Source organism: Megalobrama amblycephala, linkage group LG23 (genome assembly GCF_018812025.1).
Source record: "Megalobrama amblycephala isolate DHTTF-2021 linkage group LG23, ASM1881202v1, whole genome shotgun sequence".
NCBI classification, from domain to species: domain Eukaryota; kingdom Metazoa; phylum Chordata; class Actinopteri; order Cypriniformes; family Xenocyprididae; genus Megalobrama; species Megalobrama amblycephala.
Genome location: NC_063066.1, coordinates 15037670 through 15060974, shown reverse-complemented (window position 1 = coordinate 15060974; position 23305 = coordinate 15037670). Strand labels below are relative to the sequence as shown.

Sequence of the window (23305 nt, the reverse complement as noted above, 5' to 3'; positions counted from 1 at the left end):
TGAGGCGGTCTAATTTAAGAAAAGTAACCTCTGACTGCAAAGTAAGAACAAAATTACAGTATTTTACACCTCACGAGGAATAACAGTCAATTTTATTACGGTTACTTTTCTTAAATAAGACATCCTTGATGATGTATGCAGGCTTCAAATGCGACCTCCGGAGGACGCAGCTTATTTCTTGGACAAATACGATCCATTCCAGATTAAAGTTAACAAAAACTTGCTAACCAATTTTGGCAATTATTAGTCAATTATTTTTTAATAGTCAAAAAAAAAAATTTAAAATGTCAGTATCTCAGTATATCAGTAATGGTGATGTATTTTGTGGCACTCTATTTTATGATTTCACTGGAACAGAGTAAGGATAGAGAAATAAAGTAGTATAGTGTACTTATGAAAGCCATATGCGGAGGTGGTGTCCTGTCCTCACTCGTTTCACCACTGACTAGAGGGAAGGATAAAACTTGTAACGTTACATAAACTGAGAATTTAAGTGTGCTGACATTTAATTCTTTTTAAAGTGTAAAAGCAGCTGAAAAGAAAGACGGGGTGCTGAAGCTCCCTAAATGACCTCACTGTCTATATAGCTCTCAGTTTTTACAATTGTATATCATAGCACAGCAGCGTTTGACCTTAGAAGTTCCACATAAAGAAGTTTACACAGCTCCACTTACAGAAAAGCTTTTCTGAACACTTTTGAGGTGCAACTGTTGTTTAATAGCCTCTCCGTGTGGAAGCAGTATGCTAGAAGGACCTTGAGCTGTGCCGTTTGAGATTTTCAAAATAGCTTTTCATGCTCGACATGTCTGTCTGATTGATATTGCCCTCTTTCTTCCTTTGTCACTCCAGGCTCTGTGCAGATTCCTTGGGAACGTGCCATATCCCCCAACAAAGTGCCATACTATATCAAGTAAGTCCAGCCGTAAACCATCAGAGTGTCAGAATGAGAAAGACAGTGAAAAACTGTGAGATTGGCATGTCAGATTATCAGGAATAGAAAGAAAACTCAATTACTGATCCCTGGTGCAGAAGATTATTGCACAGAGATTAAAAAAAGAAAACAACATTTCAGCTCTGGCGTTCCTTTTGTCACACAGCGCAGTGCATTTTTAATAATTTGAGTTTATAGATGTCACAACAGAGTCTGTGTTGGATGGGGATTGCAGAGGTTAACATCCTCAGTCGAGAGAAAAGGAGGTCTGTAATAGTTTGAAAGATTTCCTTTAGCATTCCTATTCATCTCAGTGGTAGTTCCCTGAAACGTTACCATTTGAAATCTTTATTCATAGCAATCAGTGTTGTTATCATTAACTAAAACTATAAAAAAAAAAAAGGAAACTGAAAATAGCATTTATTGGAATCACAGCTACAGCTCAGATCATGCGCTTAAAAAGTCACGTGCGGAAATTATGTCATAACTGCTGATGGAATTACAATTGGCTGATAGAATGACAAGAACACATTACTAACCCTGACGTCAAAGGGAGCAGACAAGGAAAAATCAATTTCATGCCAAATGGTGAGAAGGGACAATATGTGTGGTCTGTGTGAACAAGCCACAGGGTAAAAATTATGCAACAGAAGGTTTTCATGTCACTGGCCAATCAATGTAATCATTAGCGCAGGTAATGATGAGTGAATGAACAGCTGGCCAACTTCCCTCTTCAGTCCCTCTCACTCGTTTACTTGTTCCCATTGTTTATTCATCTTATATCTTTATTTCATGGCTGTTGGTGCTATAGAGGCTGCAGAGTGCTGGAAGTCATGAATACAGGTGGTTGATGCAGTAAAGCATGTAGCACACACGGATTTATCTAGCTTTTATTGTACATGCCTTTTCGAGCCAAGTGTAGTATTTGAGATTTTCATTGAATGTCATTAATACAGCCCTTATGTGTGAGGATATGAGCACTTAATGGCACTGAGATCTTTGTTCAAGATCACTATAGTTGTTAGTGCTCACTCTCTCTGTTTCTTACATCATAGATATTTTGGTGACTGTATATAACTGCATATTAAATTAAGTGGTATGTTATAATGTGAATATAGCAATCTACTTCAACTATCAAAATCTGCTTTTTACCTTAAGGTGCCCAAGAATGCTTTAAAAAGTAGGAAGATGTAATATAAGTCTAAGGTGTTCCCTGAATGTGTCTGTGAAGTTTCATCTCAAAATACCCCATAGATTTTTTTAAATTAATTTTTTTAACTGCCTATTTTGGGGCATCATTAACTATGCACTGATTTTTTCAGTGCGCCGCCCCTTTAATTCGCGTGCTCCCTGCCACACGAGCTCTCGATTATATTACAGCACATTTACAAAGTTCACACAGCTAATATAACCCTCAAATGGATCTTTACAAGATGTTCGTCATGCATGCTTCGAATTATGTGAGTAAAGTATTTATTTTGATGTTTATATTTGATTCTCTATGAGTTTGAGGCTGTGATCCGTGGCTAACGGCTAATGCTACACTGTTGGAGAGATTTATAAAGAATGAAGTTGTGTTGATGAATTATACAGACTGCAAGTGTTTAAAAATGAAAATAGCGACGACTCTTGTCTCCGTGAATTCAGTAAGAAACGATGGTAACTTTAACCTCATTTAACAGTACATTAGCAACATGCTAACGAAACATTTAGAAAGACAATTTACAAATATCACTAAAAATATCATACTATCATGGATCATGTCAGTTATTATCGCTCCATCTGCCATTTTCGCTTTTGTTCTTGCTTACCTAGTCTGTTGATTCACCTGTGCAGATCCAGACGGTAATACTGGCTGCCCTTGTCTAATGCCTTTCATAATGATAATGTTGGGAACATGGGCTGGCATATGCAAATATTGGGGTGTACACCCCGACTGTTACGTAACAGTCGGTGTTATGTTGAGATCCGCGTGTTTTCCGGAAGTCTTTTAAACAAATGAGATTTACATAAGAAAGAGAAAGCAATGGAGTTTGAAACTCAATGTATGTCTTTTCCATGTACTGAACTCTTGTCATTCAACTATGCCGAGGTAAATTCAAATTTTGAATCTAGGGCACCTTTAAATGTACTGATAACCACAAGACAAAATGGCATCAGAGTAACACACGACACTAAAGTAATACAATAAATAATAGCCAAATAACAGAAAATTAAACACGAAACACCCCAATGTACATTACTGATAATAAAAATTAGATGAAACTAAATTATTTAAATAAAAATCATATGTGATCTGTCGTGCAGGGACTTCTGTAAAAGTGCTTTTAATTTTTATCACAAATTATACAAAATTTTTTAGATTTTACTTTCAAAAACAAAATTTGACAGTAAAATTTATAGTAAAATTACGTATATTTACAACTACTCACAGTTTTTCAATGCATGCAATTAAAGGATTAGTTCACTTTCAAATGAAAATTAGCCCAAGCTTTACTCACCCTCAAGCCATCCTAGGTGTATATGACTTTCTTCTTTCTGATGAACACAATCAGAGATATATTAATAAATATCCTGATGCATCCGAGCTTTATAATGGCAGTGAACGGGATCGAGTATGAGCTGAAGAAAGTGCCTCCATCCATATCCATCATAAACGTATTCCATGTGGCTCCGGGGGTTAATAAAGGCCTTCTGAAGCGATGTGTTTGTGTAAAAAAAAAAAATCCATATTTAATGAGTTATGAAGTAAAATATCTAGCTTCCGCCAGACTGCCTTTTGTATTCAACTTATGGAAAAAAGGGAACTGTTAAGCTTTTTCTGTAAGATATTTTCTGATATAGATATTTTACTTCATAACTTATTAAATATTGATAATTTTTTTTACACAAACACATCGCTTTGCTTCAGAAGGCCTTTATTAACCCCCCCGGAGCCGTGTGGTTTACTTTTATGATGGATGGATGTGGATGGAGGCACTTCAGCTCATACTCGTTGATTCTGTTTACAGGATATTTATTAATATTTCTCCGATTGTGTTCATCAGAAAGAAGAAATTCATATACACATAGAATAGCTTGAGGGTGAGTAAAGCTTGGGCTAATTTTCATTTGAAAGTGAACTAATCCTTTAAGTAACATACATTTGAACAATTTACAGGTTTTTACTATAGTGATTTTTTTTTTAAAGAAAAAAAAAAGGATTTGAATGTAAAAAAATTTTTGTATAATACAGTGTACTTAAAGATACAGTTGACCCAAGAATTACGATTTACGCACCCTCATGTCATTCCAAACCCAAACTGGTTTTTTTTCTATCACAAAAAGTGAGAAACGGTTCCTGTGTGCATCCTTAACCAATTGCCAAATTTGAATATGCAGATATGAGATAAGAGGACATATATGGACAGATATGAGATAAGAGGAATTAATTAGGTAATATTGTTAACTAAAATCTAATTTTGTAACTAAAATTTTAAATTTTAAGATTTAAAATTTAAGATTGTTTCCATATAGTCTATAGACCGATTTTGTGTTTACAAACAGCGATAATGTTTTTTTGTGGGCGGAGCCTACCTGGTGGCAGAAAATGACTGTTCTGCGGTAGCAGTCTGTGAAAGCCATGGGATAAAAGAATAAAAAAGGTTAATTTCGAGTTTATATCTCACAATTATGACTTTTTTCTCAAAAATCCAAGCTTATATATCACAATTCTTAGAAGGAAAAACAGAATTTTGAGATATACTCGTTATTCTGTCTTTTTTCCTCAGAATTGCGAGTTTATATCCTGCGATTCTGACTTTTTTCCCTCAGAATTGTGATATCAACTCACAAATGCGAGTTATAAAATCCGAACTTGGAGATATAAACACACAAATGCAAGAAAAAAAGTCAGAATTGAGAGATAAAAATGTTTTATGTTTAAAAGTTATCCATGTACAATGTTATAGGTTTATATATTATTTTATTTCGTGTTAATAATAATAATAATAATATTATTTCATGCTGTAACTGCTATGTATGTATGTCCCCTATGAACTACATATTATGTTAACTTACTGTTTACATCAAATTCATGCTTTAGTAGTAGACTAATCATTGCATGTTTCATCAGTCCAGTCGTTGACTTACTACATAAACGTCTGCGTTTAGCTTCAAAGGACGTCTTCAACAACGGTATTCTATAAAAATGAAGACATCCAAAGGCACAACAAAACATTTTTCTTTTATTCTGTGGATTTTGCCCATTTTCCTCCACTTGTTACCGTTGTTTTTCTGCCAACAGTATGCGAAAGCTGCGAGTGACTTAAATGTGACGTCTGCTCCAAATTGGTCTATAGTAACACAGTAAAAATTGCCATCAGCTGTTTGTTGATATGTGAACATATTTAGTTTGTAGAATGAAAACATGAATAAATTGTTCAGGTTACTTAAGTAGGTTGAACCCACTACTGAGCACGGCATGTGCAAATGAGAGACGGAGGGGAAATTTTTCAGTCCATAATGACTAAAATTTGCATTTGTGCATAGAAGAACCAAAGTCATGTGAGTTTGGAGTGGCATGAGGGTAATAAATAATGAAAGAATGAGTGACAGAATTTTCATTTTTGGGTGAACTGCTCCTTTAATGTTTCTCACACACGTGTTCTCCCTCTTCTCTCGATGTTTTTCTATTTTTGGCTTCACTACTCTGCTCTTATTTCTCTCTCTTTCTCTCCTTTTTATAGCCATCAGGCCCAGACAACCTGCTGGGACCATCCAAAGATGACTGAATTATACCAGGCTCTGGGTAAGGCAATTAAACACAATTAAACTCTGCTCCTATATCTTCTATGTGTCTGCTTCCCACTGGGGAACCGTGATGTGGACACACACAAGCTCAAATACAACAACTAGAAGATGGTCTCACACTGAGCTCGATTTCTTTACCTGGACCTCTAATTATAACCTAATATTTCATCCCACCCCAGAAATGTCGACAGCTCTCTCGTTAACCCGAGGGCAGCTGGGCCAACCATACAACCATAGCTTCTAATTAATCATGATTAAAGGGCGTTTTACTGTGTGTGCTAATCTGATGCGATGTGGCGCTAGTAGTCTAAATACACTGGCACGGCATGAGCATAAACATCTCAACCCCACTGAAGTGACACATTGCTTTCTGTCTCTGTTTGCTAATTCCTTTGCAGATTTTTTTCTCTTTCCTTAAGTTATTCTCTCTTTTTGCTGTTCTCTCACAGCGGACCTGAATAACATCAAGTTCTCTGCATACCGGACGGCCATGAAGCTGAGGCACGTGCAGAAGGCATTAAGATGTATGTAAAAAACAGCACCCCCATTGGTTTGCCCTTTTCCTCTCCTGCTCTCTGAGCCCACGTCATTGATTATTCATGTACAGGGTCGGCCCTGCTGTGAGCTTCTGATCTGTCTTTTTCATTAGGACCTACTGATTTTTATGCAGCTTAATTAAGCCTAATAATTGGTGTGATTGTTCTTCTTCGGGGGTGGTAATTAAGAAGTCTGCTTGAAGAATTATCCACTGTTCCCCATGTGAAACGCTTTGCGGGTGGATGTTTATCTGCCACTGTCCAGACAGGAGCTCTCTCTCATCGGCAGTTCCCTTGTTTCCTTCAGCCCCTCCTCTGTGTACATAATATAAATATACACGTGTCCGTATAAGTGCATTTTATGCTTTTAAGAGCCACTGGTAAAACATCTTCTGTAATACAGTTAAATATTTGTGATTTATATGCAGGGTACCCGCGGGGTCTTAAAAGCATTGAAAAAGTCTTAAATTTGATAATCTAAAATTAAGGCCTTAATAGCCTTGAATTTGGTATACAAAGTCTTGGATTTCGTTACAAAGGTCTTATTTTTATTTTTTAACTTTTCCTAGGATTAAGTTCATACCGTAACAAAATGAACTGTTACTAGTGTAGGCTAATTAAAAATTCATGCAGCGTAATGTTGAGTGCACCTCGCGCTCCACGTCATAGCAGTAAGCGCGAAAGCTCGCGCACCCGTTACTATGGTTACTAGGCAAGTGAGGTAAATTACTAGAGATGAGCCGGATACTTGGCTGAAACGAGTATCCGGTACGGATAAAGCACTTCTGCCGAGTACGAGTATTATACGAGTAATACGAGTCAATATCTGTGCTCGGATTGAATGAAAATCATCATTGGGTAGCTGATTGTGTCAGCGTTCTGTGATAGTCTAGTCCAGTGGTCTCAAACTGCCGGCCCGCGGGCCATTTACGGCCCGCAACTGATCTAAAAAATAAAACATAATCCGGCCCGCTAAATTATTATTATTATTATAATTATTATTCTCTAGTACGCGTCACATACGCGGCCGCGCCGGCATTCTCCTTCTTTCCAATGCGCTTTCGCTCCCGTGGCGTCTGTCGTTGCTATGCAACCATGAGCCGCGCTCTCAACCGCGTCGCTTCTATTATGAGCGCGCTTGCCTAAATTACAGTAAAAGCACTCGACTTTAAGTCGAGCGTCGTTTTAAATCACCGAAACGCGTCCGATGCTACCATGTCAAGAAACAGAAGAGTGTACAAATGTATTCAAGGGTTGTATTTGTTCTGTACAGTGTTGTTCAGTGCAAGATTTTAATTTTATTTAAGCTAGCATGAAGTAAAGGAAAACAGCCTACTTCCACTAAATGTTAAAAACTAATAACAATGAGAGATTTTTATTTTTTGGCAAAATAAAGTTGATATATATAGCTTCAGTTTTTTGTTTATTTCTGACCCCTCTGTGGCATCTATGAGTGTTGCTGGTTTTGTTCCTAAATTACTAATTTTTTTTATTCCATGCACCTTGTTGGATGTGAGAAGTTGCACCAGACTATTGCAATTAATAGTATTATATTAGTAGTATTATATTAGTATATTAGTAGTATTACATCAATTACATTAGGAGTATTACATCAATTACATCATAGTATTAGCCTATATAATTATATTACACTCTGTAACAATGAGAGAGACACTGCTGTTTACATTTAGTAGGCCTATGGTAAATAAAATATTTATAGTATAGGTATAAAAATATATGCCGAATTAATTATTTTCTAGGGTTCAAAATTTATACAGATTTGACATTTTCCCCTCATACTTCTGTCAGAATGGGTACGAAGTTGGCATTGAATTTCATTTAAAATGGTATTAAAAAGGTCTTAAAAAGCCTTGAATTTCATTTGGAGGATCCTGGGGGTACCCTGATATGTGTCTTGCAAAAGATTTTATTTCTTCAGAATGCCCTGGTACTTTTTAATGTCTGTGTTCTTCTTTGTGGAGAGTTTTGAACAGGATAAATGGATCCTTTTATAGAGCGTATATTTAAGTGTATATTTCTATAAAAGTATATGTAATCAATTAAAAATTGGCTTCTTTTTTAAGCACAAGTAAAATGCATTGTACCATCATTTTTGAAGACATACTTCAGAAAGTTAACAGGGTCGATGGTTTTACAGTTTAATTTGACATTGCAGACTTTTCACTGCTTTTCTTTTTCTTTTTTCAATTCAAAGTAAGAGGCTTAAGAAGTGTCCTCAAGTCAAAACTTGGTAAAGTGATAAAGAGGAGACCTTGAAATGTCCTTGAAATGTTCACTAAAAAATGAAATGATGATGCCATTCACAAAATATAAAAGAAATTTCAGAATTAATATTAGTATTGTTAACTAAAATCACAGATAGACATAAACCCGCTTTCAGTTTTCATTTTAAAGGTGCCCTAGATTCAAAAATTGAATTTACCTCGGCATAGTTGAATAACAAGAGTTCAGTACATGGAAATGACGTACAGTGAGTCTCAAACTCCATTGTTTCCTCCTTCTTATATAAATCTCATTTGTTTAAAAGACCTCTAAAGAACAGGCGAATCTCAACATAACACCGACTGTTACGTAACAGTCGGGGTGTACGCCCCCAATATTTGCATATGCCAGCCCATGTTCCCAACATTATGAAAGGCATTAGACAAGGGCAGCCAGTATAAACGTCTGGATGAGCACAGCTGAATCATCAGACTAGGTAAGCAAGCAAGGACAACAGCGAAAAATGGCAGATGGAGCAATAATAACTGACATGATCCATGATATCATGATATTTTTAGTGATATTTGTAAATTGTCTTTCTAAATGTTTCGTTAGCATGTTGCTAATGTACTGTTAAATGTGGTTAAAGTTACCATCGTTTCTTACTGTATTCACGGAGACAAGACTGTCGTTATTTTCATTTTTTAAACACTTGCAGTCTGTATAATTCATAAACATAACTTAATTATTTTTAAATCTCTCCAACAGTGTAGCATTAGCCGTTAGCCACGGAGCACAATCAAACTCATTCAGAATCAAATGTAAACATCCAAATAAATACCATACTTACGCGATTAGACATGTTGCATGACGAACACTTTGTAAAGATCCATTTTGAGGGTTATATTAGCTGTGTGAACTTTGTTTATAGCTGTTTAAGGCAAGCACAAGCTCCTCCGTGGGCGGAGAGCACAAGATTTAAAGGGGCCGCGCTGCATAAATCGGCGCGTTTATAATGATGCCCCAAAATAGGCAGTTAAAAAAATTAATAAAACAAAAAAAAAAAAACTATGGGGTATTTTGAGTATTCTTCACAGACACATTCAGGGGACACCTAAGACTTATATTACATCTTTTGAAAACATGTTCTTGGGCACCTTTAATTTTAGTTATAGATGGTTTTCATTTAGTCTACAGTAACACTAAAATATGCCATCAGCTGTTCGTTGATAGTCTTTTTTCCCCCCACATATGTACATATGTGAACATTTTTTCCACATATGTACCTGTTTATAGAATGATCTTCATGAAGAAGACATGAATAAATTGTTCAGGTTACTTAAAGGCACAATGTGTAAGATTTTTGGATTAAAATATCCAAAAACCACTAGAACAGTGTTATATTTTGTTGACTTTTGTACTTACATTATCCAAAATGTTTCAAAGAAGGTTTAAATCCAGAGAAACAAGTAATTTTAACCAGGACACGGACTATGTCCGTGCGTCTCCTATCAATGACATCATTCCTGCGTTATCCTTGATTTCTGGTTTTATTTTGTAAAAACCATGGAAACACCAAAGATGCTTTAATATATTATATGTTTTATTAGACAAGGGAACAACTGTTTGGATACATTTATAGACAGAAAACTAATCATTGTTATATAGCTCAACATGTTTAATCTTATTGTTTGAATCTTGTTTGCTTCATTATATTAATATGATATTCTAATATCGATCTAGCTTACTGCAGTGTGCAACAAGTGTCTCATAGCAGCCGCCGAGTGCCATAACATCATTTTCAACACACTCAAATGTATCTAATATGGTAAAACAGTGCTGCGTTACCCCATGTACGCTTAACCGGAAGAAGCAGAAGTGCTGTCTGTGGCATAATAAAAGTTCTGCTGCTCTCAAGCTGTGTGTCGTGCTCGTCTCTCATTAGCAACCTCTCCAGTGGCCTCATTCTGCTCGTTCCGCTCTGCTCTGCTTCATACTACAGTAACTTCAATAATCTTATCCATGAACATGATTTCTGCCCGAGTGCCCAGTTGGATTCTTTTCCCCTGGCTGTGAGGTGAAGACGACATCTCCCATGATTCCGCACTCAATCTCAGCGTCATCAGGCTACACCTTTGTTTTAAATAGGCAACTTCTAGCAGCGAAAAGTTACATATTGTGCCTTTAAAGGCATAGTTCACCCAAAAATGAAAATTTGATGTTTATCTGCTTACCCACAGGGCATCCAAGATGTAGGTGACTTTGTTTCTTCAGTAGAACACAAATGATGATTTTAACTGCAACCGTTGTGGTCTGTCAGTCGTATAATGCGTGTCAGTGGGATCTTTGTCTATAAGAGTGAAAAAAAACATGCAAAGACAAATCCAAATGAAACCCTTGTGACATGAAACGATCGGTTTGTGCAAGAAACCGAACAGTATTTATATAATTTTTTACCTCTAAAACTTTCATTTTTGGGTGAACTATCCCTTCAAGTAGGTTGAACCCACTGCATTTTAGTGTCGCATCTACTGCTTGCTTGCATCTGTTTTCTCTCTCTCTCTCTCTCTCTCTCTCTCTCTCTCTCTCTTCCATTCTCTCTCTTTACTCTCAGTGCACCTCATGGTTTGCTAGTCCATGTCATTAGCCGAATTGCTATAGAAATGGTGATGATGATTGAGGATGGCTGTATAAAAAGAGCATCAACAAAAAGCCTGTTAGTGTCTCTGTCTACCCATCTAACCCTGAAAGCACCGTGGCCTCTCTGCTTCCATGTTTCAGCTCATTATCCAATTAGGATGACATCAGCATACATCCTTAACCCTATACCCTCACTGCTGCGCTAGAGATGGCCAGAGAAAATGATGTTAGAGCAGTCAAATCCAATTAGTTAACACTCCAGATGGAGTAATAAGCATCTGGCCTATTTGTATGTGTGTTTTTTTCTAGTGGACCTGTTGAAGCTGAGCAGCGTGGTGGACGTGTTTAGACAGCAGGAGTTGCAGCACACCGAACATGTGATGGATGTGGTCGAGGTCATCCACGCTCTCACTTCCCTGTACGAGAGACTAGAGGAGGAGAGGTCCGTCTTAATCAATATCCCCCTCTGCGTCGACATGTGTCTCAACTGGCTGCTGAACGTTTACGACAGGTACTGACGGTAATGTCACCCACAACCCCTTTGACCTGCTCCCACAAATGATGTCAAACCAACTCTTCACCCTCCTGCTGCTGCGAGAATTTTACTGGTCAGTCACAGCCTGTGCATAAAGGGCTGTCCTTTTTATGGGATTTAAGGGTCTATGACTTGATGTTCTTGTTCTATCTGTTAATTAATTCAGAAATGCATTAAAAAGTGAAAAACATTTCTGCATTAAAATGAATTTTGAGATTTTTAGGTGGAAAAGTAAAAAAAAAAAAAAAAAAGTCACATGATACAACTGTTCCGATCAATGTTATTTTTTATATAGCATAGTATTTAATACTCTAAATTAGCTTTTATTGTTATATTTTAGTTTAATTTTAATTTTATTTTTTATTTTTAAATGTTATTTCATTTTAATTTTAAGTGCTATATTCGTTTTTTGTATATTTCTATTTAGCATAAATTTATTTGTCTTCAATTTTAGTAATTTTAATACTTGACCTTGAACTTATTTTATTTATTTTACTTAACAAGGCTATATTTCTAATTTTTGTTTACTTTTTTAAGTTTAAGTTTTCATCTAATATTCATATTTTATTTTACTTCAGCTTTATTTAAATTAACAAAAATCATGCTTTAGTAATTTTAGTTTTAGTTAACAATAACAACATTGGTCCTATTATTATAATGAAGAAATAAATTAAATTCTTGAATCCTCTAATATCAGATAGTCTGACCTTTTTATGACAACACAAGGTTAGTTCATTTTTTAAAATGTGGTGATGTGTGACTCCCCAACAACATAATGATTTTTATGAATGAATCATTTTTAACCTAGAAAAATATATTTTTACGGAAGCCCTGAACCGCATGGTGGGGAAAAAAAAACTTATGGTGGGGAGGAAAAAAAGAAAAAGAAAACTTATCTCGTTATTTTGACACAAGTCATTATTTCGAGATATTAAGTCGTTATTTTGACGTAATAAGTCGGTATTACGACATAATATCTCATTATTTCTGATGTGATATGTGATGAGAAAATAGAGAAGAATGAGCTCGGCAAAAGGCGGATTTGAAACCGCGGTGTTCGCAGGAAAGCTGGGACTGTGAGCCAACACGCTACTGTTGTGCCACATGACTTCTTATGTTGAAATAACAAGATATTATGTCGAAATAACGAGTTATGTCAAAATAAGTTATGTCGAAATAACGAGATATTATGTCGAAATAACGAGATATTATGTCAAAATAATGAGATATGTCGAAATAACGACTTATGTCGAAATAACGAGATATTATGTCAAAATAATGAGATATTATGTCGTATTAACGACTTAAAGGATTAGTCCACTTTTAAATAAACTTTTCCTGATAATTTACTCACCCCCATGTCATCCAAGATGTCCATGTCTTTCTTTCTTCAGTCGAAAAGAAATTAAAGTTTTTGATGAAAACATTCCAGGAATTTTTTTCCATATAGTGGACTTCAATGGGCACCAAACAATTGAAGGTCAAAATTAGTTTCACTGCAGCTTAAAATTGTTCTACACGATCCCAGACAAATAATGGTCTTATCTAGAGAAACAATCACTAATTTTCTAAAAAAAATAAAATAATACATTTTATATATTTTAACCAGAAATGCTCATCTTGAACTAGCTCTCTTCTTCTCTATTAGAATTCCAGCAGAGTAGACACTGCTAAGCGTATTACTGCCCTCCGTAGGTCAAAGTTTGAACTAATTGTTACATACTATTGAACTAGCATATTGCATAAAAAAATTAGTTCAAAACTTTGACCTGTGGAGGGCAGTAATACACTTAGCAGTGTCTACACTGCTGGAATTCAAATAGAGAAGAAGAAGAGAGCTAGTTCAGGATGAGCATTTCTGGTTAAAATGTATATAATTTAATTTTTTTTTTTTTTTAGAAAATTAGTGATTGTTTCTCTAGATAAGACCATTATTTGTCTGGGATCGTGTAGAACAATTTGAAGCTGCAGTGAAACTAATTATGACCTTCAACTGTTTGGTGCCCATTGAAGTCCACTATATGGAGAAAAATCCTGGAATGTTTTCATCAAAAATTTAAATTTCTTTTCAACTGAAGAAAGAAAGACATGAACATCTTGGATGACATGGGGGTGAGTAAATTATCAGGAAAAGTTTATTTAAAAGTGGACTAATCCTTTAATATTTCAAAATAATGACTTATGTCAAATTAACTAAAAAGTTTTTTTTAGTTTTTTTTTTCCTCCCCACCATAAGTTTTCATTTCTTTTTTCCCCACCATGTGGTTCAGGGCTTCTGTAATATTTTTAAACAGTTTTTTTCAAAAGCAGTGATTAAGATGTGTAAGCTCAAATGTATTCAAGGTGTAAGGAAGAATAAGTTATTATGTTTTATGCAACACAAATTCTTCATTTGAAACTTTTCTTGAAAATTATGTAATATAAGAGTACCAAATGTAGACACTCTGATTGACCCCTTAAATCTCTTACCAATAGGCAAAGCTGTATTCTTGTTTTTCCACAGTTAAGTGAATTAAATCATGACTACAGCAATGAGAAATCACAAGCAGGCAACTAATCAAGCTGTAGGAGTTCAAAGCTCCACTGTTTGACTCTAAATATCACATTCTGGCTCCTTAGCCAACATAATCCCCCCTCCCTCCACCCCAAAAAAAGAGGGATTTATTTGTTTGTTTTTCATTAACCATCATGATTTTGTCTCAAATATATACTGTACCAGACTCTTAACTACCTACTGCTAATGACTGAAAATCAGAGCCCTCACCCTGTGAATAATTGGTAGTAATTGCTTTTTTGTTTTGCCACAAACGAATGTGAATAAGAATGAGCAGCATGCATAAGGATGATAATGACAATCTCTCAGTTAAACAAGAAAGCCAAACAAGGTAGGAAATGTTCCCTTTAGTAGCAATACTGAAAGGGGATTTCTTGTTATACGCAGCAAAATGTGATATTTTTTTTTAGTACTTGATCAGTTTTTTTTTTTATATTTTTGGATCTGAACAGCAATCTGTTTGGATTTGCTGGTGAGACCTTGATCTCAGTGGAGCTCACATTCTTCCTGACCTGTTTTAGTCTTTTTTTTTTTTTTGACATACCTATCTGGTGCAGTAAAGGCAAAAAATGTCCCACTATTCAAATATCTGAAAAGTTCACTGCGTATATATACTTGCTGCATCACTATTTTGCTCAGCTAGCAGAACCAATCCCTTGCAGCTTCCTCATTAAAGATTCAGATGGGTTGGAGGATGTTACTCCTCTGGAACTTCATATATTGACCATATATCCATGGTAGCTTGTTAACACTGTAGTAGTGAGCCCAGGCAGTTGATGAGATGATTTTTCAAGCCATGGAGAAACATTGAGCTGACTGTACCACATGATGCAGGGCCTTTCAGTACTTTTTGGTGCTGCATACCTACTACACGATCGTACTAACTGACAGGATCATTTTAATATATATATAGAAGAACCTCAGTGAATTTTTGAATGTTGAATTTGTGTTCCTTTCTCTAGTGGTCGTAATGGTAAGATGCGAGTGCTCTCCTTCAAGACGGGTCTGGTTATTCTATGCAACGCAGACATCCAGGAAAAGTATAAATGTGAGTAGTCACATTTGTCTCATAACCTTGATGTCTTTGTAGCCAATCACAGACATATCTGATGAGCGTGTGAACTCAAAGGCCAATCATACATTTTTAAAATTTCAGTACCGACTTGGTATCGCGATCAGTACTTTTGGCAACACTAGTACAATCTGCTTGCCCTTCTTTCTTTTGTTCCTTAAGGCCATTTGTCCACCAAAGCGTTTTTAGCCAGCTGAAAATGCTAGGCGCTCTGCTTAAAACGTTGTACAGCAAGAATGTTGTTCGGCATTGTATTTGTTCCGCCCCTCCTCCGCTCTGATTAAACGGCTGGCTAAAAAGTGACAGTGATGAGCTCAGCGTTTTACTCTTAGTTGAACATTCTTCAACTTGAGGCGACCGTTAAAAAACGTAGAACGTTCTGCGCTTGTGCGTGAAAAAGAGGCTCAGCGTGTTTAAAAAACATGGTGCTCCCATTGAAAACAATTGGAAAAGTGTGCTAGCCGTTTGAAAAAAAATGCTTTGGTGGACACACGGCCTAACTCTACCTCTAAACCCTTTTTTTTCATTAAAACACAATTTATTATGTTTTTAAGCCACATTTACGCCACCATTGGGTAATCCAACATACACTGCTGTTCAAAGGTTAGGGGTTGGGAATATTGTTTAATGTTTTTCAGTGAAGTCTCTTGCGCTTACCAGGGCTGCAGTTATTTGATTAAAAATACAGTAAAAACAGCCATATTGTAATATATTATTACAATTTTAAATAATTGTTTTCTATTTGAATATATTTTAAAATGTAATTTATTCCTGTGATATAAAGCTGAATTTCTTAGTAGTCAATTACTTTAGCGTCACATTCTTCTTCTTCTTTCTTAATTATTATTATTTCTTGAAATGTGGCAACTATGATTGAAATTTGGTCCCTACATTTCTTACGGACCCTGAATTATTGAAATTTGTTCCTCGCAATGTTGGCAAAACCCGATCTACACACCTCCTCTTACCTTTATTGCAATCTGTGGTCCAGTAACACTAAAGTAAAAACAAAAAGCGTGTTTAACACAGTGCAAAGTCATTTTTTTGGAAGAGAGTGGGTTAGAGGGTAATTTGACAGGGCAGTCACAAGCAGGACCCAGTAAATAAGAGTCAGGTTCAGAATACAATCTGGTGATCATTATAACACTCAAACATTGCCTAAAATCTGAAATACTACTGAGTACTGATTGATTGATCGGTTTTGGTCTCTTTGTCACCAATTACCTTGCCATTTCAGTAGTAAAGAGCACATCTGCCCTTACTAAGCTGTGTTGATGGAAACCTATCGGCCATGGACAAAAAATGGTCCTGCAGGGCCTATGGGCATCAGCCTCTATGTGGCAATTGCGATTCGTTCCTGTTGGAAAATCCTGTTTGAATCTTATTTTGGAACATGGTGGCTTGTTTTTTTATCTGATCTAAGATGGTCATTAACTGGTCCAAAGTGTTCATTAATTGTTTGACCAGCCACCATGTTTCAAATCCAATTTGATCACTATAAGTAGCTGGTTTGTTGATGGTGTACCAGCTTATTCCAGCCAATGACAAGCTTAGACTAAACTAGACTGCATTTTCCGATTAGGAATAGACTTTATCATAAGGTCCCAATTCAGATTTATAAAGTCACAAACACAAGAAGTTGCAATAAAAATGAAATAATGTTGCAATTGCAAAAATAAACACACATTGTGTGCAATATTTTGCAAAAGAGACACCGATGTGCAGTCTAGTATACAACATCAAAGCTGCAATAAGGTTTTTGTTAGTGCTGAAGAGTGGCTAGGACAGATAACATCTCTCATTTCTTTGTCTATTTCATATCATGCCAACAGCCACTGGCACAACGCGCTGTTCATCTGTCTGTATCATTTTTACATTTGCAGTGGATTGTTTCTGGGTGTCGGGCAACGGTGGGTGTCTCAGTCAGAGGCCCCAGGGCTCTGGCCCTGATTGACCCAATCCAAAATCTGTCCTTGGACTAGACCAGGGGTGGCTAACACTGGTCCTGGAGAGCCACAGTCCTGCAGAGTTCAGCTCCAACCCTAATCAAACACACCTGAACAAGCTAATCAAGGTCTGAAGTGTTGCTAGAAAGCTATAGGCAGGTGAGTTTTAATCAGGGTTGGAGCTAAACTCTGCAGGACTGAGGCTCTCCAGGACCAGGGTTAGCCACCCCTGGACTAGACTATGTATGAGGCTGGTTTGCTGTACATGTGGGTATGAATGTGTATGTGTGCCTGCACAGCAGGTCTTTGTGTACCAGTCACTTTAGATGGTGCTATTTTTATTGGCACTGCAGAGAATATTCTCACTCCTGTCAGGATCACTCTGCTCATTGATGGCTTCATGACACACACTGTGTGAGCTGTTCTGTCTCTAGGCTAATGTTAGCCTTTTGTCCACATTTACATCAATGCTTGTATCAAGCATATCTCACCAGACTTAAAGGATTCTTTTAGTTTTTAAAATATTTTTTTTTTCCAGTAAAAAATATCGTAACATCTTTAAAACCAGATAGATTTACTTGACACAAACTGCATATATTTTTATGCAGTTTGTGTGTATATATATATGTATGTGTGTGTGTGTGTGTGTGTGCGTGTGTGTAAGCAGTAAGGCACAAGAGGCTGTGCTGTGTCGTGAATAAGTACCTTCAGCTGCAACCCCTTCAGCCGTGACTCATTCACGATACAGCACTAGCCTCGAGTACCTTATTGCTTTTATAAAACGGTTACCACACAATACAAATATTAAAGCCAAAAATATATATCACTGCAACTTTCATGAAGTAAACCTTCACTAAAAGCCTTCCTTCCGCCAGAAAAAAATAGTCCCTGACTGTGAACAGCAACAGAAGTTACATTATTATGCCATTAGATGGCGGCAAAGACTGTCTTTATAAGTGTGTCAGACAGTAGCGAAGAATTTTATATTGAAAAGACTGAATTTTTGTGAAAACGGAACAAGACGCAACTGACAAGTGCTTTGACTAGCGCTGTCAGTCACGGGAAAACCCCTTAACTGTTAAAAGGACAAGATAATACAGTGGACATTTAAACAGATTTTTTATCATGAACATAGGACTGATCTGAAGGAAAATGCTGAATCTGAATGCAGGTAATAAACTCGCTCACTCGATCTATTTCTCACAGTACTCTTCTACATAATACAGTAAGCTTCAATGAACAATATCAATTGAGAGCAAATAGTTTACATTGCTAAGACTGGTTGCTAAGGGTGTTGTGTAGTGATACACAGAACAGTTGGGTGATTTAATCAGAATCAAGGACAGGAACCAACCATTTTATAAATTTTATATGTACATGTATATCATGACTTGTTATTGGAGAATATATCTTGAATTAAGTTTTTTTCTAAATAGTTTTTTTTTTTTTTCTTAATCGTAAATCTTATCAAATTTAAGGAGATTTATAGTTAAACAAAAAAATACAATTTGTCAGGCAGTTTTATTTTAGTATTATTTATATGATAATATAGTATTTATTACTATTTTTAAATTTGCTTTTATATTTTCAGTTTTCATTATGATTTTAGTTAAGGTTTTGGTAATTTTGTTATGTGCTTTTGTCATTTTATTTGTTTTGTTTATTTAAATAAAATCTATTTTGCTTTATTTTTGTAATTTTAAAACAATTTATTTTAGTTACTTGCCAAGGCAACATTTCTAATTGTAATTTTCATTTTTTATTTATTTCTTGATTTTATTTCAGATTTATTTCAATTATTTGTAATAGTTTTAGTTAACAATAACAACACTAGTCAGAGGAGGAAAACTTAATTTAAAATATATTCTGTAATTAAAAAGTATAATATATGTATATTATAAGTATAATATATATATGCATATATGTCTGTGTGTGTGTGTGTATATATATATATATATATATATATATATATATATAAACCTACTGGTGAAGAATTTTATTTTTGCAATGCCAACATCTTACACATCAAAGTGTTAGACATCTCGCCTCACACCTCTATAACCTAAAGGCATTTAAGTCTCACATTCTCTGTTTTCCCTGCTCCAGATTTATGCACACTGGCACAAAGCTACTTTTCCCTAGTGTCTTCTTTTAGTGCAGTATTCAACCAGGTCTTCTGCTTGTGTATTGCAGACCTTTTCAGACAGGTGTCTGGTCCAGGTGGACTGACAGATCAGAAACATCTCAGTCTGTTACTGCACGAGGCCATTCAGATCCCTCGGCAGCTCGGGGAAGTGGCCGCGTTTGGAGGGAGCAACGTGGAGCCCAGTGTCCGCAGCTGCTTTCGGATGGTAAGACTTCTTCAGCTAACCAGATTCTCTATTAGTATCTCATTACAGTATCTCAAGATTCGGTATCTCTCTTTTTCTCTGATATGCTTTCTGTTCAGATGATGAAAGGGCTTTTCTCTACACAGACCCTTTGCTCTCTGTGATGAGCAAAGCTTCTTAAATATTTGTACCAGAGGCACACTTTCTCACTTTCCTTCTTTATTGCCTGTCACATTTCTCTCTCTCCCTCGCTCTCTCTCTCTCTCTCTCTCTCTCTCTCTCTCTTCTAACTGGGTTCTGCTTCTGGGTTTTTGGGCTGGAACATACAGAGATTAAAAAGCTGTTCTGCGACTTTATTCCTATGGATTTTAGTGAGTCATTGGCCAGAAACATACTCAACACAAATGCTTGGTCAGTGCTTGGCTGTCCTTTTATACCTATTAAACGTGTATTTCTCCTTTTCTGCCAGTATCAAACTTTCATAGTCAAGGGGACAATAGAGTTACCTTCAAACATCTGTCCCATTAAAAGTGAAGTGTGTAATTTTAATGCCATTAACGACACTAAACAGAATATCGAAAACTATGGCTATTTTTAAACCTTTCCTCAAACACTCCTGTCTGCCATTACATATTTTGATAGCACCACAGAGACACATGTTAAACTTTTTGGGGAAATCAACCAAGAATATCATACTTTTGTCTTTCCATGTAACTAGAATAGGGAAAAGTATTTGTTTATTGATTAGCATTTTTTAGTAATTTTATGTAAAAAAAAAAAAAAAAAAAAGAAGCCACAACTCCTCCAAAACACATGAAGGCACACAGCCAGATCAGAGTCTGCAAAGTATTATGAGGTACTGTGTTAAATTACCTCATGTCTCAAATCACATAACATTACAATAATAATGAACATAAACAACTTACAGAGCTCTTATATGTACCACCTGACTGCTGCAGGTTAATTTTGGAATTGATAGTGTTGCCATAGAAATGCATAAATCTGAGTCTGATGACGTGAACCGCTCAGAGTAGAATGTCACGAGTTGCCATCTTTTGATTACGGTAGATATGGCGTGAACACAGCATAAGCTCATTGTTTTGGTTCAGGAGGAACTGTAAAAGGCAGCTGCTGTTTGTTCGTGGTGCTCGGTGACTGTCTGTCTACAACTCTGCATAGCTTTGCACCGATGACGTGTGATGTCTGCGCGAGCAGAGTGTGCGGAGGGAATCATTGCATTCGGACCGAATGCAATGATCGGACAAATATTTTTTTGGGTTCTGAGACTTCCACAGAAGATATGTTTTAATATTTAGAGCACTTCTATTATTGATTGCTATCAGGATGTGAAGAGACTTTCAACCAGTATAGCAAAAAGTGCTTCTGAAAAACATTGCCCACCCTTCCTTGAACTTTCTTTGCAAGATTCTCTTCAGTATGTTGCACCTACACTATTCTTGTTTGGGGATAATGACTTTTTAATGTTTTTTGAAAGAAGTCTGCTCACCAAGGCTGCATTTATTAGGGCCCAAGCGAAAATTCGCGCAGGGCCCTCTTGATCCCCTAAGGATTTTTTTTTTTTTTTTTTCCGTCTTCCGGGGCTTTTTGGGGGCCTTAACATGCTCAAAAACTCCTGAAAATTGGCACACACATTGGAATCTGCGGCCATTAGGATGCCGCAGAGGCTGGTACCCGGGAGTGGCAGGGGGGCTCGACAGCGCCCCCTTGAAAAAAGTCAGAAAACTTCGTCCATATATTGAACACACTTGCATGTATTAGTATGAAACTCGGTACACATATAGACCTCATCGGGCCGAACAACTTTCATGCTCTAAGTTAAACGCCACCCCAACAGGAAGTCAGCTATTAAGGGTTGTTTGAAAAACGCATTCTCTGGAATTTGATATACTCCTCCTAGGCGATTAATCCGATCACCACCAAACTCGGTCAGCATGAAGTCAAGACACTGATGATGAAAAATTGCCAGCGGATTTTTGATATCTCGAACGGTTTGGCCTTGGCGAGGCAACGAATTTATGGCGAGAAAAGAGAAACAGGAAATGTGTTATAATGTCTGCATACACTGATTGATGTTTATGAAACTTCAGCTGTGTGTTCGTTATAGGAGTCGGATCACATGGATGTGACTATTGTGAGTCAAAGTTATAGTGCCACCAACTGGCAGCAAGAAGTTTGTTACTTTCAAAATGCATTGAGTTCACTCTGTTATTTTTACCTGATTTTCTTCAAACTTCATCAGTGTACTGTCAATACACAGCAGATGTAGACCTGTGACATTATTTTTGATATTTTAAATATTGTTGCCATGGCAACGCATCAAACTTTAATAATATTCTTGAGTGTTTTTGAGGCTCTTAACATGCTTCAAATTGCATGAAACTCGACACACACATCAATATTGTCAACCAGTAGACATGGACAAAGCCATAGAAATGGGCGTGGTGGAGGGGCTCAGTAGCGCCACCTTTTGACAAAAGTGGGGGGGTTAGTTTTTCCTACAGTCACCAAACTCAGTACACATATTGTTCTCATCAAGCCGGACAATTTTCTAATTTACACTCATCAGCTGCGACCAACAGGAAGTCAGCTATTTTGGTTTGAATATAATTTTTTGAAAAAACAGGCTATGAATTTTATACTACTACTCCTATAGGGTTTATACAATTTACACCAAACTTTTTTAACTTGGTGCTAACACATTGAAGTTGTTTAATTGCAAACGGATTTTGGATATCTCAAACGGTTTGGCCGTGGCGAGGCAACGAATTTATGGCAAGAAAAGGGAAACAAAGTGTTATAACTTCTGCATACATTAATTGATTTTGATGAATCTTCGGCTGTGTGTTCGTTGTACAAGGCTGATCACATAGATGTGACTATTGTGAGTCAAAGTTATAGCGCCACCAACTGGCAGCAGGAAATGTGTTACTTTAAGCATGCTTTTGAGATCAACATCTTATTTTTACCCTATTTTCTTCAAACTTCTTTTGAATAATGTCAAAACATGGCAGATGTAGACCTTTGAAAAGAATTGTGATATCTCAAACACAATTACCTTGACAATGCATCAAACTTTAATATTCATTTTGGAGGCTTTTGAGACTCTTAGCATGCTTCAGATTGTTTGAAACTCCATACACACATCAGGATTCTTAGCCAGCAGACATGGGCAAAGCCTTAGAAACAGGCAGGGAGGAGGACCACCTTATAGTGCAGTAAATGTAGAGTGAATTTGACATAGTCCTTCGATGTTTAACCGTTTTAACTGCCTATTGCCCGCCGTGCACAGTTGCCCTGAAGCCACCGGGCTTGGGCCCGCCATCGCTGCTCACAGCTATATTTATTATTATTATTCAAAAATACAGTAAAACAGTCTTCAGAGTCACATGATCATATTCTGATATTCTGAATTAGTGCTCAAGAAACATTTCTTATTATTATCAATGTTGAAATCAGTTGTGCTGCTTAATATTTTTGTGGAAACGGTAATGCATTTTTTTTTTTCAGGATTCTTTGATGAATAGAAAGTTAAAAAGAACAGCATTTATTTGAAATAGAAATCTTTTTGTAACAATGTAAAAGCCTTTTCTGTCACTTTTGATCAGTTTATTGCATCCTTGCTGAATGAAAGTATTTCTTAAAAAAAAAAAAATACCATTCATTTGAATGGTAATGTAAATTTACTTAAAAAGTAAAAATTGATAAATTAATAGCATTTTAATGCTA

General features: G+C 36.4%; 1 protein-coding gene across 4 annotated transcripts in view; it reads left to right on the top strand.

The window, feature by feature from the left end:
- Positions 1-23305, top strand: part of drp2 (dystrophin related protein 2) — a 199013-nt gene that overhangs the window by 150087 nt on the left and 25621 nt on the right. For all 4 annotated transcript variants that reach the window (XM_048175715.1, XM_048175714.1, XM_048175716.1 and 1 more), the window contains 6 exons: positions 850-910; positions 5659-5720; positions 6172-6246; positions 11431-11632; positions 15173-15258; positions 19422-19579. In XM_048175715.1, coding sequence (XP_048031672.1) covers positions 850-910; positions 5659-5720; positions 6172-6246; positions 11431-11632; positions 15173-15258; positions 19422-19579 — 644 coding nt within the window. The remainder of the gene's footprint in view (positions 1-849; positions 911-5658; positions 5721-6171; positions 6247-11430; positions 11633-15172; positions 15259-19421; positions 19580-23305) is intronic.